The sequence below is a fragment of the Neoarius graeffei genome, chromosome 8 (genome assembly GCF_027579695.1).
Source record: "Neoarius graeffei isolate fNeoGra1 chromosome 8, fNeoGra1.pri, whole genome shotgun sequence".
Lineage (NCBI taxonomy): Eukaryota > Metazoa > Chordata > Actinopteri > Siluriformes > Ariidae > Neoarius > Neoarius graeffei.
Genome location: NC_083576.1, coordinates 68,519,111 through 68,537,332, shown reverse-complemented (window position 1 = coordinate 68,537,332; position 18,222 = coordinate 68,519,111). Strand labels below are relative to the sequence as shown.

Here is an 18,222-nt window from a genome sequence, read left to right as displayed (position 1 = left end):
TACTCTCCTTCTTTGTCTCTGTGTGTGTGTGTGTGTGTGCAGTCTGACCGAGAGGGCTCAACTCCTGAAGAACGTGTTTAAGAAGAGCACGGTCAGCTTGTACCGCTCCGACTCCATGCAGCAGAATCTACTCCGTACGTCAGAGAAACACCTTCGCTCCACCTCCAACACACTCGCCACACACACTCTCAGACCACCTGCTGGACACACACACCCCACTATTCCCATCTCCACCATCAGAATGCAGGTGCACACCATAGGACAGGGCCAAACCGTAGGAGATTCACACGACTTTGGAAATTAACCTGAAAAAAGCCGAGCCAGCTGTTAGTGCCAGCTGTGTGGAAAACACCAACTCGTCTGTCTTAACGTCGAGTACATACCACACGATTTTTAACCCTATCGAGGGTTAGGGTTTGAACTGCAAGAGCTGTTCATGATGATAAATCCTGGATCCAGGAGATGGGTAATAGATAGGAAGCTAAATAAACACTGGAAAAGCTAGATTGCCTTTCTCATGTGAAATGATCACAAATGCATGCTTATCATCAAACATGTACCTCCACTTCTCTTTGCAGAACAGACATTGCTTTCTACGCACGTCTACCCCACCAGTCAATCATCTGATTTATTATTATTTTTTTTTTACAAATAAGGGCGATTTGTTCATTTTTTCAGTATATTTGTGTCACTCGTTTTGTCATAGGATCGCTCAGATGTGTTTAGAACATATTGTGTCATGTTGAATTTTACCGACAAAACAACTGGTCACAAGTGATAAATGTTGCGTAGTGTGAGCAAGGTATGATCCTGCTAGACGAGTCAGAGCCAGGATGCAGCTGGTGCTCATATGGTCAAGACCATTAGACATTTGACTAGATGAGGGAGTAATGTGACAGAATTGTTGTTTTTAGTCCAGCCTCTGGAGAACAACCTCAGCACTTGGTGGTAATGCCTGTCACAGGATATTTGATCTCACATGGCTTTCATACACACCGACATGTCTCACAACTCTAATTGCAAACATACCCACCTGTAGAGCTCAGCCTGATGCATGCTTCCTCAGTTTTGATTTGTGTGTGTTTTGCTTTCTGTTGCTTTTTGTTCTAATTTGCTCACAATACTGTTTTTTTTGTTTGTTTTTTTTAGGTGGGGAAGGGACGCACTCGGTCATAGTCTAATTTTGCATGCCATTCAACCTAAAAATGACACCTTAAACCGAACTGCTTCATTAACCTACCTTTTAAATGTGGCTTCACCTCATCCCCACCTGTGTGTGTGCGCTTTTTTTGTGGAGCTCTGTTGGCTAGCAGTAGCATCTAATTATTTCCATGTCCCGCTCTCATTCCCATAATGTGCTGTTCTCCTTGGGCTCTTGCATGTGCCTCCAGGTCAGCAGGTAGAGGCTGAGTCAGTTGAGACATAAAGGTGAGTCAAGGGTCAAAGGTTAACCCCAGTGTGCAGTGCAGTAGAGGATGTAGTGTATCTAAAATTCTGAGCTTCTGAATCATACAGCAGGGCACAAATGTAGCTTTAGGTTCTCAGTAAGCTAGAGTAATTACTGTTACAGGGATGTCTAGAGCAGTTCTGTGGGTCAGATTGAAAGCAACCATGTCTTTTACCTGACGACACAATCATAGGCTGCATCCCAATACTCAGTATGTACTAATGATGATTAAGTGCCTGCTATTGAGTATGTGTGCAAGTAGGAAAGACACAATTCGGACGTACTCCGCCGCCATCTTACCTGTCCTCTGACCCGGATGTTCACAGATGACAATTGCCCACGTGTGCTGCGGAATTTAAAAAAAATAGATGTTTCTGCAGTGGCAGAGTTGTTTAAGCAATTCCTTATACATTTATATTGTATGGATAAAGAGTGTTTTATGGGGAAATATGCCACTCATACGAACTACATCCGGACGGCAGCTGTGACACATTTCTCTGTCACTCCTGAGGAAGTTGATGAATCGTTCTGTTAAATTTGGGTACTTTTTATTTGTGAATGTGTCAGTATAATAAAAAGCACGTTGGCTTGAAGATGTGAAGTTTATCTTCTCGTAATGGAAAAACTCACATTTTTCATATAAAATGCATCCTGGATCTGAGTGACACATTTCACTCCAATGATGTCGCTCCCAGTGTTTTCCTACTGACTAGACATGTTTTTTTCAAAAGGGCAAACCGGTTCAAAATTTAAATTCTTTTGATTAACTTGCATATTTTTTGGATGTGTCCAGATAATATATACAGTGGCGATAAAGTATATGCACCCCATTAAAATGATAGTTTTTTCTGATGTAAAAAAAAAAAAAGAGACCACGATAAATAATTTCAAAACTTTTCCCACCTTTAATGTGGCCTATAACTTTGTACAATTCAATTGAAAAACAAGCAAATCAAGGGGGGGGGGAACATAAAAAATAAAAAGCGTACAATAAGCTGGTTGCATAAGTGTGTACACCCTTAAACTAATACTTTTGTTGAAGCACCTTTTGATTTAATTACAGCATTCTTTTTGCGTTCACACCTGCTATTAATTAAAACGACTCTGATTAACCCCAAATAAAGTTCAGACATTTACTCCGTTGCATCCTCCAGCAAAAGCCAGGGTTCACAGAGAGCTTACAAAGCGTCAAAGGGATCTCATTGTTGAAAGGTATCAGTCAGGAGAAGGGGACAAAAAAAATTCCACGGCATTAGGTATACCATGGAGCACAGTGGAGACTGTCATCAAGAAGTGGAGAAAATATGGGACAACAGTGACATTACCGAGAACTGGACGTCCCTCCAAAATTGATGAAAAGACAAGGCGAAAACTGGTCAGGGAGGCTGCCAAGAGGCCTACAACAACACTGAAGGAGCTGCAGGAATTTCTGGCAAGTACTGGTTGTGTACTACATGTGACAACAATCTCCCGTATTCTCCATGTGTCTGGACTATGGGGTAGGGTCGCAAGAAAGAAGCCTTTTCCTACAAAGAAAAACATCCAGGCCCGGCTACATTTTGGGGGAAAAAAAATACATCAACTCTCCCAAAAGCATGTAGTAAAATGTATTATGGTCTGATGAAACCAAAGTTGAACTTTTTTGACAAAATTCCAAAGGTATGTTTGGCGCATCACCAAAAGAACACCATACCCACGGTGAAGCATGGTGGTGGCAGCATGATGTTTTGGGGTTGGTTTTCTTCAGCTGGAACAGGGGCTTTAGTCAAGGTGGAGGGAATTATGAATAGTTCTAAATACCAGTCAATTTTGGCCCAAAACCTTCAGGTGTCTGCTAGAAAGCTGAAGATGATGAGGAATTTCATCTTTCAGCACAACAAGGACTCCAAACGTACATCGAAATCAGCAAAAGAATGGCTTCACCAGAAGAAAATTAAAGTTTTGGAACGGCCCAGCCAGAGCCCAGACCTAAATCCAGTTGAAAATTTGTGGGGTGACCCGAAGAGGGCTGCGCACAAGAGATGCCCTCGCAATCTGACAGATTTGGAGCACTTTTGCAAGGAAGAGTGGGCAAATATTGCCAAGTCTAGATGTGGCAGGCTGATGGACTCCGACCCAAAAAGACTGAACGCTGTAATTCAGTGAAAAGGTACTTCAACAAAGTATTAGTTTAAGGGTGTGCACACTTATGCAACCAGCTTATTGTACATTTTTTTTTTTTATGTTTTTCCCCCCTAACAGATTTGTTTGTTTTTCAATTGAATTGTACAGGTTATAGGTCACATTAAAGGTGGGAAAAGTTTTGAAATTATTTATAATGGTCTCGTTTTTTTACATCAGAAAAACCTGTCATTTTAACGGAGTGTGTACACTTTTTTTAATTTTTTTTTTTATATCCACTGTAGAACATTACATGGTGATGTAAAGATATGAAGTTTATCTTCTCGTGGTGAAAAATGTCACTCGTTTGCTTCGCTCACTCGTGATACCGCCATCTGCCACTTGAAGATAAACTTCATATATTCGCGTAACCATGTAATATCCTCTATGTATACCACTGCAACGACTGGCTTCGCGTTTTTCTGTTTTTTCCCCGGGGGGATTCTTATTCTTCAGTTACTCTGAGACTCCAGCTGAATTATGGGATATCATAGTGTAGCATTGTGTGGTACGTTTCCATACTACAGGTGTAGGTCATCGTCTGGATGCCATTCAACTAATATTAAATGCCCTACTGAGTATTCGGACACTGTACATACTGCTTTTTGCGTGCTAATCGTATGAAAGTACGAGTATTCGGACGCAGCTATAGTTTAACAAAAAGCTTAAACGTTTCCCTTTCATTTTGATTAGTTGCTTTCTCTTAATAGGCCACACCCACACTGACCTGTCACATACACTAAGTTAACCACGATCATTTCCAGAATTCTCTTCATGAACTGCAATCATCATCATCATCATCATCATTCTATTTAGATCTTTACAAGCTCAAAGTGAAAAATCTGACTTAGTTCTGCTGTGCGTTTGTGCCAGTACATCTCTTATGTTATACTGTTCACTTTTCTCAACTTATAATCTAGACAATTCTATCAGTGAAGGCTGGGCAATGGCAATTTAACATTTGATGTTGAATTTTTTTTTTTAACAACACCACTCCACTGTTAACGTCAACTGAGTGGATGTTAAAATCAGAGGTGGACAGTAACGAAGTACATTTACTTGAGTACTGTAATTAAGTACACTTTTTGAGTATCTGTACTTCACTTGAGTATTTCTTTTTTTTGGAAACTTATGACTTTAACTTCACTACATTTGAAAGACAAACATCATACTTGTCTCTCCTACATTTCTGTCAAGGTCCTCGTTACTATGAAGCAGCTTTGAAAGTGGATTTTTTTTTTTTCTAAAACGTGATTGGTTTTTTCACAGGTGTCACTGAGACAGCCTGTGAGTAATCACTAGGGTCACGTCTCGTCCACAGACTATAAAATCAAGTTCAGTTATTTCTCCGCAGCATTATTTGAACACGTTCAGTTGATGGCAGAATGGAAGGAGGCGGTTCTTTTGGGGAATGCACGCATTCGTGGCCATACCTAGAACCCATGTTTCAGTTTTCTGAAAGGATTAAAGATTAATTTCATTTTAAATGTTTGCTTTGTTTGCCTAAAACGAACCACATCACGGCCTATAAAAACCCGCCATCCAACCTGCGGAAACGTATTGAGGTATATAAACGTTTTATTCCAAGAGAAAGCTTGCAACGAAGTTGTCTGTGCTTTTAGAGCTAGCGATAACGTTGCAATAGCTATGCAGTTAGTCAAATGACTTTCTATGGATTTGCCCACCAAGTTGCCATCGCCTTGTCCGCAGCTAACGTTTACACATAGCTAGTTAACTTGGACACCATTAGTTAACATGTAAAAACGGAGTTACGGTAACATGAATAATGTTAACTTATCTGAAGTCCTTTCAGAAATGTTTTAGCATAATCTTGCCAAATAAACAATGTAGAAATCTTTCTTTTCTAGTAGCGTTAGCTACTCCACATGATTTTGAGATTGAAAAGAGTTTGCTAGCATGCCAGGTGGAGCTTCACTGACTAGCTAGCTTAACATTAAACCACCATGATGGCACAGCATGCGTTCTCATCTCATCATCTCTAGCCGCTTTATCCTGTTCTACAGGGTCGCAGGCAAGCTGGAGCCTATCCCAGCTGACTACGGGCGAAAGGCGGGGTACACCCTGGACAAGTCGCCAGGTCATCACAGGGCTGACACATAGACACAGACAACCATTCACACTCACATTCACACCTACGGTCAATTTAGAGTCACCAGTTAACCTAACCTGCATGTCTTTGGACTGTGGGGGAAACCGGAGCACCCGGAGGAAACCCACGCGGACACGGGGAGAACATGCAAACTCCACACAGAAAGGTCCTCGCCGGCCACAGGGCTCGAACCCGGACCCTCTTGCTGTGAGGCGACAGCGCTAACCACTACACCACCGTGCCGCCCCAGCATGCGTTCATTTTGTGAATTCACATTTCTGTCTTTGGTAACGGCATTCGGTTTTGTAAGCGTCGTGGCAATAATACAACAACGCATTGACAGAAAATGTACTTAAGTATTTTTAAAAGCAAGTACTTCAGTACTTGAGTAAAAATTTGACTGGACAACTTTCACTTGTATCAGAGTAACATTTGACCAGTGGGATCTCTAACTTAAGTAATGAAGTTGGGTACTTTGTCCACCTCTGGTTAAAATTCATTTTTGTGCTAGTGGTTTCATTTTATTCTTTAATGTCTAGAAATGTGGCGCGGCCATTTTGTGAACAAAACAAATAATGTGTTTAAAAAAAAAAAAAGTTTTCAGGAATTGATGCATTTTGCCATATTGCCCACCTTCTCTGTGCTTTTATACTGTATTGTCTGACTTGTCTTCCCCGTGATCTCTTTCTGTAGACGGCTACGCATTCTCTCAGGACGAGAATGGAGTGGTCTCCCAATCAGAGGTCATCAGGGCCTATGACACCACCAAGCAGCGGCCCAATGAGTGGTGAGATTCGGCCCGGCCCCTCAGCCGCCAGTCAACCTTTTGAAGCTGACAGAAGTTAAGGCCTGTCAGGATGTTTTTCTCCACCTCTCTTGCTGGAACTGAGTAGGACCGAGCAAGAAGTCAGTATTTCGAAGGGGGGGGGGGGGGGGAGTAAGGAACAAAATTAATCTCTAGTTTTGAAATTGTCACAGTGCAGCCCAGTTGCTGTGTGTTAAGCAGCAGAGTGTGGATTCTGCTGGACTCCATAACGACCCACCAATCACAGCGAACGCTGCAAAGACACCAACATGTTCTCTTCTGACATTCACACTCCTGTAGTTAAAGCCAAAAGAAATGTGGTGGGATGATGGTATTAACCCCTTTCTGTTAATGGTCTCCGAGTGTTTCCCTCATCAGTGATGACGTCTTATCCTTTCTCCTGTCGCGCTACATAATCCCTGCTACAGATCTTCTAAAAATGGAAATTGCCAAAGGGTACAGTCATAGGATTATAATATAAGATGTATTATTTGGTCATTTTTACAATTTTCTCCCCAAGTATTTCTCCTCTTCTCCACTGATTTTACTACTGCAGACCTGAAAAGATTTGCTTGCTCTAATTTCCTTCATCTTTTTTTTAATTTTTTTTTTAATAATCAGTTGTTTTGTGCCTGATTCAGTTGTTTTTTGTGCCTGAATCTGTTCCTGCATTCCACATGGCACAAAGCTGCGAATCACAAATGTGCCTAATAGGAACTTTTTAGTCCCCCGATGGAGAGTGTTTCAGACCCTTTAGCGAAGTAGAATTTATAATCCAGTAACCCGTGAAGCTGCTGTTGTCTCTGCAGTGCCTGGCTGATTCATTTGAATGGTGAGGCTGTTCTGAGCTTCATGTTGAGTCTGTTCTCAGCCAGTTTGGAAAGTGTTTGTTTTCGATGATCCAAACGTTTGACTTTGGAGAAATGGTGAGCTGATCCCACAAAACTGAAGTGCCATTAGCTTACGAGGAAGTAACGAGGACTTGGTATAGAGGTGCACCCACTATCAAAACGTCTTTGTGTCTTTTGTTATTTTGTGAATTTGTATTTTTATATTGGACAAGTACAACTTTTTTGGATCGATCCGCTTTGTAACGAGACGTCGTTCTTGTTTTTGTCGTCAGCCTCCTGGAAGATGAGTCTCATATCCCTGTGAGCTAGTGGAACTGTCCTGTTGACATTATTAAGGCTTCTTTCTTCTTTTATGGTCGAGTTTGTGCACTAGTTCTCTTCTCCCTGTGGGAGAGCAGGTTCTATATTTGTGTGTGTATTGAGTCTCGTCTGCATGTGCATGTGCGTGTGTGTGTGTGCTTGAAAGTGTGTGTGGGTGTGCGCGCGTGTACCTGTTGTTAAGCATGTCTGTTTCAAATTAACCCTGGGAGAATAACTGCTATTTCTTCATGCTGAATTCTTAAATCCCTTTGTATTTGAGAAAGAAGGGGTGGGTGGGTCTGTATTCGACTGTGTGAGACTCCCATGTCTGTGTCTGTCCTGTGTGTGATGCTGCTCGCTCCTCGTCTGCATGACTCCAGGTATAATCAGTGAGTTATGTGCTGCTGCATGGCCATGTATGTGTGTGGGATGTGTGCTCGTGTGTGTAGGGGGTAGGGGTGAGGGAGGAGTGTGTATGTGTCCCAGGCACAGAGGGGTTCTTGTCAGTGATGCACTAACTAAAGCTTGACGGATGATGTTGCACACTACACTGTTAATCTCTCCAGTGGTGGCGAGTATCTCTGATCTCGAGTATTATGTATCTGTGTACACTTTTTTTTTTTTTTAAAGCTCACAGCGTATCTCTTCTTTAAAAAGGAATCTCAGCATTTCCTTTCCAGCTATTGTAAAGTACAGCTACAGTGCATTTGTCGTCTTATCGCTGCTTTCGGTGAGCGTTTTGTCTGGTGTTGGTTGTGGCCGGCTCTCGCTGAACTGAGTGCGGAGTTTTCGAACAGGAACCCAGTGACCAAGTTGGACTTGGGCGCTAATAAAGCTGTTGTCTGTGGATGTGGTTGACTGCATGAATGGATTCAATGTTAGTCGTACACTAATTTTTCTTCTCCTGTCTGTCAGGTTGAAAGAAGGAAAAGCACTTCAAAAAAAAAAAAGTTTGTATTAACCTTTTTGGTTGTCTTTTTATTTTAATTTTTTTTTTTTTTAATTTTATGTCTTCATTGTTCAGCATGTTGGGACTGCGAAATTTTAAGTGTTCTGTCTTTTACTGCCATAACAGACTAATGAAATAAACTTTACAACATGAACACGGAAATAAAAGCTTGTTGTCGTTAATATGAACACTGACATCATTCACTTTTAACTTTTTAGAACTGAACTCGATATGCATACACTTAAAACACGTGTTGAAAATAACACAACTTGCGTTGTTTTTTAACACATCTCTATGTCCAGATTGGGACAACAGAACTTTTGTTCATTTTAACACATTATTTGTGCAATTTTGGTGTTAAACATTTCTGAAATATAACACGACTCTTGTTGAAATTAAACTTGCACAAAAGATGTGTTGATTTCCAACACATTCGTTTTAAAAGTGTATGATTTCTCTTGTATGCGTATTTTCACTGCTGTGTCTTGAGATTTGCCTCACTGTGTAAAACTTGACTTTCTCCAGAAACAGAAAAAGGCATGTTTTGAACATAAATAATACATTTAGCGTTCATTCCCAAACTAATATTAAGCATCAGCTTTCAGAATAGTGTTCCACTGGACTATTTCCTGTCTAGACCAGTGTAAATCCACCAAATCATTCAACCCAATAAATTTTCATATATCAAAGCTGCAGATTAGATCAGTAAACAGTGCATCAGGACATGTTGTGTTTTTATCACCCATGAAGACTGTAAAATAATAAAATACTGCCATCATGCAAATTCCACGTTCTTGTTTAAACCGCTATGAATCAGTGTCGCAGCCTCTTGCTTTATTTGCCACTGTGCGTTCTTTAGCAGGATGTTTCTGTCTGCTTCGTGTCCGGGCCTCAGCCTGTACCATACTTAACCTGTTTATGAGCAGCAATGGGTTTACATCATGTTGACTGCATTTTGGCCTAAATTTTCATGCTCCTTCATTTCCACACGACCCTGTGGGATATGCACGAATCCATGCAGTTCTCATATTGCATGTTAAATATTTTTCTATTTGGCTTCCTTTCACAAATCAAGCTCATTGCGTGTGTTTTTAAGAGCTTAACTCTGGACTGAAGACTTACTGGAGTGTTGGTGTGGACTGTGATTATTTTATCCTGTAATTAAGAAGATTTGAGTCATTATAAATTGGGCAGACGAACACACGCAACTGTGAGAAACTAAACAGGAAAAGGTGGAGAGGACCCCGGAATCCATGAACCCGCTTCACGTGGACTAAATAGATGCTATCTCTGATGACTAGGTTTCTCATTTTACTGCCATTTGATTCAGTTCCTGTCTCGCTTGTCTGGGGATTGCCGAGCTGCATTCTGGGATAACAGTTTATTCTGTGTAGGATCCTCCGGTATAATACAGTAAATATTATTACAGGGAAAGCATCAGTATCAGTCTTGGTGGTCTGTTTTGAATTTGTCCGTCAAGTAAACCATTTTCCCCACCATGCGTAATGGACAGTGATGATCGGGAGGGGGGGTGCAGCCTTCTGCCTTGCATAAAAAGAATGACTGACTGACTACACTACCGTTCAAAAGTTTGGGGTCACTTTGAAATGTCCTTATTTTTGAAAGAAAAGCACTGTTCTTTTCAATGATCACTTTAAACTAATCAGAAATCCACTCTATACATTGCTAATGTGGTAAATGACTATTCTAGCTGCAAATGTCTGGTTTTTGGTGCAATATAGATGTATAGAGGCCCATTTCCAGCAACTCTCACTCCAGTGTTCTAATGGTACAATGTGTTTGCTCATTGCCTCAGAAGGCTAATGGAGGATTAGAAAACCCTTGTACAATCATGTTAGCACAGCATACATGTCAACCTTTGGTCAATCAAACCTGTATAACCAACCTCTAAAATCCGTATTTCCCTTATAAAATCCGTATAAGATGCAAATTTAAAATAATTTACCTAAAATTTGAATGATAATTAACAATGATATATCCCAGTTACTTTTTATTCAATATTAATAACAATAAACCTTCAGAATGAATACAAAGCTCCAATGTTTGACAAAAACAAAGTGTTATCAGCATAGTTACGAAGGAAATACTTCGTTGTTTGGAGACAGGTTTCACCGAGCGGCTATTATGCGCGAGACTTCATATTAGCCACAAAGTCAGGAAAATCTGTTCGTAAAATTACGTTATAATGACCAAATACAATGAAAAGTATTTTTCCAGTCTCACCTGTGAAAGGTAATCCCATGTGATCTCGTTTGGACGGTAAACCTGTTGGTACAGTTAAACGCAGCACATGAATGAGGCATCTTTATTCTCGGCTACCGTCTAGACTCTATACCAGAGACGGCTGAAGAATCTCCACTTTGCCCCATCCAATATGGCGGCGAGGATGATGTATGATTCTACGCAGAAGGCGGCGTCTATGTTTGTCTATAACTTCACGGTTGGCGGGATTCTCGCAATGCGGTGTGCGCATGATCAGAAGTGGAACGAAGTCTCGCTACCACAAGATAACGCGCGATTCCATAAGACTCTTTACTGGCTTTCTGTGGTGTACAATACGTTTGTAAATGTTATGCGCTCTTTTATCATCGTGGGAATTGATTATAGCTCTAAATAAATATTGAAGTTTTTTTTAAAGAATCCGTATTTTTATACGCCCATATACTACGTTTATTGAATCAAATCCGCATAAAATACGGACATTCCGTATAGGTTGACATGTATGGCACAGCTGAAAACAGTTGAGCTCTTTAAAGAAGCTATAAAACTGACCTTCCTTTGAGCAGATTGACTTTCTGGAGCATCACATTTGTGGGGTCGATTAAATGCTCAAAATGGCCAGAAAAAATGTCTTGACTATATTTTCTATTCGTTTTACAACTTATGGTGGTAAATAAAAGTGTGACTTTTTTCATGGAAAACACAAAATTGTCTGGGTGACCCCAAACTTTTGAACGGTAGTGTATTTCTAACATGAATTCATCGTGTGAGTGTTCCTACGTTCAAAGAAAACTCAAGTTGTTACTTTATTACAACAATTATTTTTAAAAACTTAACATTTAATCAGGTCTTTTTGTAATGAGAAAAAAACAAAAAAAAAAAAAAACAGCAAAATGGAGCATTAACACAGCTCTTGTACACGACTGTTGTCCAGCTCATTGTGCTGCTCCAGATCCAGTTGGTCCAATATTTCAGTAACGTGAGTGCTCAGAGTATTGCGCTCACCACAAATCTAGCAGTGTGCGTAGCTGTTAATGTAACCAGAAACCAGGCCGATTATGGGCAATTATTCAGCTTTCTATGAAATATGCTAAATGAAATACAAAACCAAGACCAGATCATGGAAAAACAAACAGTTGAAAAGAAAAACGGTCCCAGAGGTAGCTGTCTTACTCTGTTGTACTTGAGAGAGGAGTGAGGAATGTTAAGAAATATGGCTCAATGTTAGTAGCTATTCTTTCACTGAGCAAATATAACGTGCTGTAAATTAAAATGTACATTTCAACACGAGCAAAACATGTCGACTATCAGCTTCACTTGTTCAGGGACCTTCTTCATAGCTTTATATATCTCTTTGAAGATATTCTATGGAACACACGCCCAGACATGTACACGCTCGGCACTCTTTATCTCGTAAACCTTAATCGTTTCTGTGATTGTCAAAAAGATGATTTGAATCCCTGGTCTGCATCGTTTTTTCAGTGATTGATAACCGAGTAGTCCGGAATAATTCTTCTAAACGTCTGTCTTCTTCATTTCCTTGAGTGTCCCATGCAAGTTGGCTTTCTCACACATCCAGGAAGAGAAATATTTATAAAAACACAATGAAAAAGTGCATACATTGAATATAATTTATTAAGAGGTGCTTTCTCCAGCATGAGTTCCTGCTAAAACGTATTGTGCTTTCCTCTGTAGTTATGTGCCTGTCTCATTCCTGCCAGCTTCAGCAGCTCTTCAACATCAACCAAACTCTCTGCGACTCAGTGTGTCAACACAACATAGTGTGTGAATTATTATTATTTTTTTTTTTTTTTGGTCCAAAAGAAGCATCACTGCATATAGTATTCCAGTTCAGGGTTGAGAGATGGCGTCGCACAAGTTTACAGCAGCTCCAGTGTCCTGTTCCTGATCCCTGAGCTCCAGATCAGCACTGGCTGAAGTCAGCAAAGCCTTTACTGCTCCCACCAAACGGCTCTGACTGCAAGGGGAAGAAGTACTGCTGGGACAGCAGGAGGTTAGAGCTCTGGGCCGTGTGGAGGTTCTGATGGTGGCCGTGTTGGTGTGTGTGCACGTAAGAAACGCTGCCCTGCAGGCACTGTGGAGATGAGTATGGAGGTGGAGGTGGAGGAGGCAGTAAGGACTGAGCTGGTGCCAGAGACACCGGGGTGGAAATGGACGAGGCCGAGGCCAGCAGGAGCTGTTGCGGGGGCTGCTGGAGTCCCAGAGCATCAGATCTGCCCAGAGAGAAGCGGCGCAGTGAGCTGCCCCCGCCAGCACTGCTGGAGCTGGTGGTAGCCGTGCTGGATTGGCGCGACGGTGCACGCAGGTTGCTGGGTGCCGTCCCTGCAGTCAGGATCATGGGGATGGTCTCGCCTTGGCAGCTACGCAGGGAAAAGCGGATCGGCTGCTGCGTCTGCTGTTTGGGCCGTAAACATGTACAACAGTACACGGCTACCAGTGAGCCAATGACCACGAACGCCACAAAAATGGAGCCGACCATCAGGAACGGCATGTAGATAGGTTCTGAAAGAAGAGCAGGAGAGGGAGGAGGAAAGGGTCAGACTTGATAGGAGATGCATCGTGGAGCTTAATCGATCTAATCTATCCAGAGAACTCTGACCCTTGAATGGTGTAGATAATTATTTGATGCTTTAAAGTAGCTTAATTATTTTGGTTTTTATTAAGGGTAAAATTTGCCAAATGAAAACATCAGTAAGACATAGAAATCACTGATGCCTGTATAATTAATACAGGCTGTCTTCATTAAATAATTTCTATTTGTTTTTATAAAATCGCAATAAACACATGACTATATTATTAATTTTGACTGCTTGCTATCTTATTAAAGAACAGAAAATAAATGATCATATTCTCTTCTGTGGGCAGCACGGTGGTGTAGTGGTTAGCGCTGTCGCCTCACAGCAAGAAGGTCCGGGTTTGAGCCCCGTGGCCGGCGAGGGCCTTTCTGTGCGGAGTTTGCATGTTCTCCCCGTGTCCGCGTGGGTTTCCTCCGGGTGCTCCGGTTTCCCCCACAGTCCAAAGACATGCAGGTTAGGTTAACTGGTGACTCTAAATTGACCGTAGGTGTGATTGTGAGTGTGAATGGTTGTCCATGTGTCAGCCCTGTGATGACCTGGCGACTTGTCCAGGGTGTACCCCGCCTTTCGCCCGTAGTCAGCTGGGATAGGCTCCAGCTTGCCTGCGACCCTGTAGAAGGATAAAGCGGCTAGAGATAATGAGATGAGATTCTCTTCTGTATTAGGTGTTTTCCTGAAATATGTGCTCTTGTTTTGAGAGAACGTCTCATTTTAGACATCTGATGGGCATTGTTACTGAAGATGACAGAGCAGCACCACCAAATATTTTCTTCCTCTGCCTCAGGACGTGTTTATGTAATGGCGTCAGATTGCAGTCTGATGTTACGGCCTTGGAACATAACAGCCCCTACAGTCCAAAGTTATCTAAGATGAAGCATAAACCTGAAATGACTGAGCTTGTGTATAGATTTTATAAGTCGTTTGTTTGATCAACAGTTAGATTTCGTGTTTTGGTGCTTACACTGTAATGAAGCCAGATACTGGTCTTACAGATCAGTGTTGTCTTCTCAGTGGCGTAACTTTTTGCACTTATACATACATGTATAACCTTTTTAAAATATGGATACAACTAAATTAGCATATACATTAAACCTATAAACTATACAACAGTCTCCTGAGCTCCTACTGTCCTCATATTTGGATATCACGTATTGCCCCAACTACATTGTGTACACATTGATGTCAGGTCTTTAGCCTACTTGAGGATAGTTTGATATTCTTTTGATCATTTTCTCACTGATCAGTTCTCTCTCTGAGGAATGTGTGCATGGTGACACTCGGGTGTATCTGGTTTCCAAGCTTGTTTCGTGTCTCCTGTTCTTCTCATATAAATCACACATGAAAACAGGTGCCCCTGTCCACAATCTGATCAAGTCCCTAGAATCACTTTGCCTCCTACGCTGTGATGGAAATTAAATCACAGCCTTCAATCGTAGCGTCGCAGCTCCTCTGTATTTCTGGTGATCTTTTGCTGCACTACAATAAATACTTTATTCAACAATAACTTCTGCTTAACAATCCGCCCATAAATAGCTCTGGAGGCAGAATTATGGTTGACAGGTTTGCAGAGCATTTTTTAACATAGTTACTGGGTTGGTCTCCCAGTGGCCAGATTTGGTCTCCTAGTCAATGCCAGACCAGCTTCACTGGCAGACCAAATTTTAAACCAAGTTATGTCTTATCATTTGGTTCAATCAGTTGCAATTAATTAACCAAGTATACATTTAACAAGGAAAACGAAGATCTATGTTATAAGAGATACACACAAGATCATGTTGGTTAAGAAAAACCAAACTAAAATTTGGTTGCTATGGCTGATGTCAGAATCCCATGTCATTACTGTGTAACTTTGAGTGTCTTTGGCATAACATTTGTGCTTGGTAATTGCTCTTGATAGCTGTGTAGTCACTGGAGTGTGTTTGTCTGTATGGTGATTGGTGAACCATTTTGCATCACAGAATCTGCCGCAGCGGTGCAGCCGCATGGACTCTGGGGCCTGTGATTGTATTGCCCAGACCAGCTGGTCTCCTAGTGGAAAATCCTTAATAAATGCTCTGCAGTTTTGTTAGAAATTTGAACTGAATTACATCAAATTCAGAAATTAGCTTAAGATTAGACTGCAAAGTAATTACAATATTACAATATTAATTACTACTACTAATGAGCAGTATTATATTATAAACAGGTTTCTGCATATCCATTGTCATTTTTTTTCATCACCTTATTATGAGTCTACTGTAAATATTGAGGTGATTTATTTTAAGAAGGCCTAGATTTGTTCAAATCTATGATGAAATACAAGTTAGGGGTTTTTTTTCGTACTGTATTGTACTTTGCAAAATGCTTTTGCTTAAATAATACCTTGCAGGCGCAAACCTGTAGTAAGTGTTTTACTTAATGATGTTAGAGCTTAAATGCACAATGCTTAGGGGTCATTTAAGTGACGTGTACGAAGTATTGACTCGCTTTAGAGAAAAGTGCAGCTCAGGAGACTAAACGCGTTAAATCGGTGTGAAAATAACTCGTGTTTATTAGGTTTAGGTTCGGAGTTTTAGTCTGAGTGACTGTGTGTAGTGAGCAGAATTGAAATTTCGTGGACGGTCGGGTTAGAGGGGAGTTCAGTGATGGTTCAGCAGAGCATGACCCGTGTGTGTGTGTGTTGGTGTCTTACGTGGTGTGTATTCTGTGTGCTCGCTGTCCCGGTGGTTGGTGCAGCTGCCCTGGTCCAGGCGCGCGTCCGTGGCGGCACAGCAGTACCGGAGCGCGCAATTCCCGCAACACACTGCCGCATCCGCCGTGTCCAAGTGCTCCGGACACTGGAAGCCTTCATGGTAGTTCCCGCTGGTGTCCAGCCAGCCGTGACAGTACTCTCCCCGTGCACCGGGCACGCACAAGTGCCATGTGAGATAACCCAGAAAGAGGCAGCTTACCCAGCGCGCCATGCCGCACAGAGCCTTCACTTTTGCGCGTGGGTGAGTCCGTGCTCCTGTGTGTGTGTGTGTGTTACAGACTCAGCAGGTTTATGGAGTAAAGTCCACTCCTGTCTCCAGGTTAGTTACCATCTCGAGATCTGGAACAATGTAGCACTTTTCCTTCCGTCATTACAACACATGATGCTGTCATATCCAGCTCTCCAGACACAGACCGTCCGACACACACACACACACACACACTACTGATCTTTAAAACTCTTCAATCCGGTTAGTCCAATCCATGCAGTCTGAGTTTCAACGCGCATCCAATCAACACACATTTGCAAAAATCCTAGAGTTTGAAGTAAACGCGGTTTCCAGGGAGATATCTCTCTCTCTCTCCCCCTCTCTCTCTCTCTCTCTCTCTCTCCCTGACTCTGAGCTTTGAGTGCGCGCGCCCGGGCTCCTCTCTCCATTCCCTCTATTGTTACGGAGTTCTGGTGCGGAGGCGCGCGCAGCTGCGTGTGACCTGACGTCCTATGACGTCACTCGCGCCAATTACGAACGCACTTGCATGTGACGTCACAGCCGATCCAGCTTGTGACAGACGCCATCTTGTCGGTCAAACGCATTTCCGCCTTCTAGTTCTGCTTCTACCTTTTCTTCTGGAAAACCCTACTATATACAATTCTACTACAACGGCTGCGGCTACAAGCTCTCCCTACCTCTGCACGTTTTTTGTGTGTATTTTTGCGTGTTGTTCGTCTGTATCGGACTTCAATATCCACTACAACCGTATGGACTTACTGGACATTGGTTTCCAGCAGAAAATGACGGTTTGTAGTGATTTCCATCGCATGCACAACATTCCGGATGAGATAGCGAGACCAGCGGGGTCTCCGTGAATTGTTATCGGAAGCAAAGCGAAGGAGGCGGCGTCGGGAGCGGAAGCAAAAGCGAGGCTGCAGGCAGAGCCGGCCTGTTGACTAAGCTCAGAAAACAGCCACTCAAACCTCCACTGCCAAGCCTCTACCTCTCCAATGCCAGATCCATGGTAAACAAGACGGACGATTTGGAGTTACAGCTGGAATTACCTTATTCTATTCTATAATCGGCTGGTCAGTGCTATACTCAATACTTAAGTGACTTACCCGTCCAATGAGGATTATTTTCTTGTTTACAAGATGCCACATCTGAGTCGCTGACAAATCTTGAATTTCTGTAAAGATAACTGTGCAGAGATTTATAAGCACGCAGTGCTTCACCACTGAACAGCGAGGGAAAGTTGATGAGGTAATTATACTATACACATCTGGGTATTCCACCTCTGGCAGTTCAATATCCACTGACACGGTTGTGAAAACTACGTCCGGTAAGCCATAATGCTGGGCATACACTGCGATTTTTGGCCCGATTTTGACACGATTTTCACTCGTGCGACTATTTTGGAGATCGGGCCGAGTTTTGGCTCAATCGTGCGTCTCGGATCGTGTAGTATACATGGGGTAACGACAAGCGATTAACACCTCACGACCTCCTCCCGATCGATCGGATGAAAATCAAACCTGTTTGAAATCCTGAGCATCGCATCCGAGCGTCGGATCGTATAGTGTGAGAACAGGAATCGTAAGCTGCGTGCTGTTTACCCCTGCGATTCACTCGTACAGTGTGAGCAGCAGCTGAATACCGCGATTGAAAAAATCGCACAGTGTATGCCCAACTTAAGGGTCACTAATCTGTAGATCGTTTATTTTAGACATGTATCTAGTTATCTGTTCATTAGAAAAATGAGCCGTGTAGTCCGTCGGTTGAAATTGATCCATTCTGTACACGAGTGCAGCAGTATTCAG

General features: G+C 42.1%; 2 protein-coding genes across 3 annotated transcripts in view; one reads left to right on the top strand and one right to left on the bottom strand.

Annotated features, from left to right (window-relative positions):
- Window positions 1–8,775, top strand: part of atp8a1 (ATPase phospholipid transporting 8A1) — a 318,944-nt gene extending 310,169 nt beyond the window's left edge. For both annotated transcript variants that reach the window (XM_060928098.1, XM_060928097.1), the window contains exons 35-36: window positions 43–134; window positions 6,411–8,775. In XM_060928098.1, coding sequence (XP_060784081.1) covers window positions 43–134; window positions 6,411–6,508 — 190 coding nt within the window. In that variant the 3' untranslated portion in view covers window positions 6,509–8,775. The remainder of the gene's footprint in view (window positions 1–42; window positions 135–6,410) is intronic.
- Window positions 8,776–11,713: 2,938 nt separating this feature from the next.
- On the bottom strand, window positions 11,714–16,796 carry shisa3 (shisa family member 3). The gene is made up of 2 exons (XM_060927006.1): window positions 16,132–16,796; window positions 11,714–13,386 (listed from the first exon to the last, which is right to left on the bottom strand). Exons 1-2 carry the CDS (start codon window positions 16,400–16,402, stop codon window positions 12,788–12,790), a joined length of 870 nt encoding a protein of 289 aa, XP_060782989.1. The 5' UTR covers window positions 16,403–16,796; the 3' UTR covers window positions 11,714–12,787.
- Between the last annotated feature and the right edge of the window lie 1,426 nt (window positions 16,797–18,222).

Coding starts and splice junctions, on each gene's coding strand:
- shisa3 (XM_060927006.1), bottom strand. CDS start 16,402: ATGGCGCGCTGGGTAAGCTGCCTCTTTCTGGGTTATCTCACATGGCAC. Junction 13,387..16,131: donor GCACACAGAATACACACCAC/GTAAGACACCAA, acceptor CTCTTCTTTCAG/AACCTATCTACATGCCGTTC.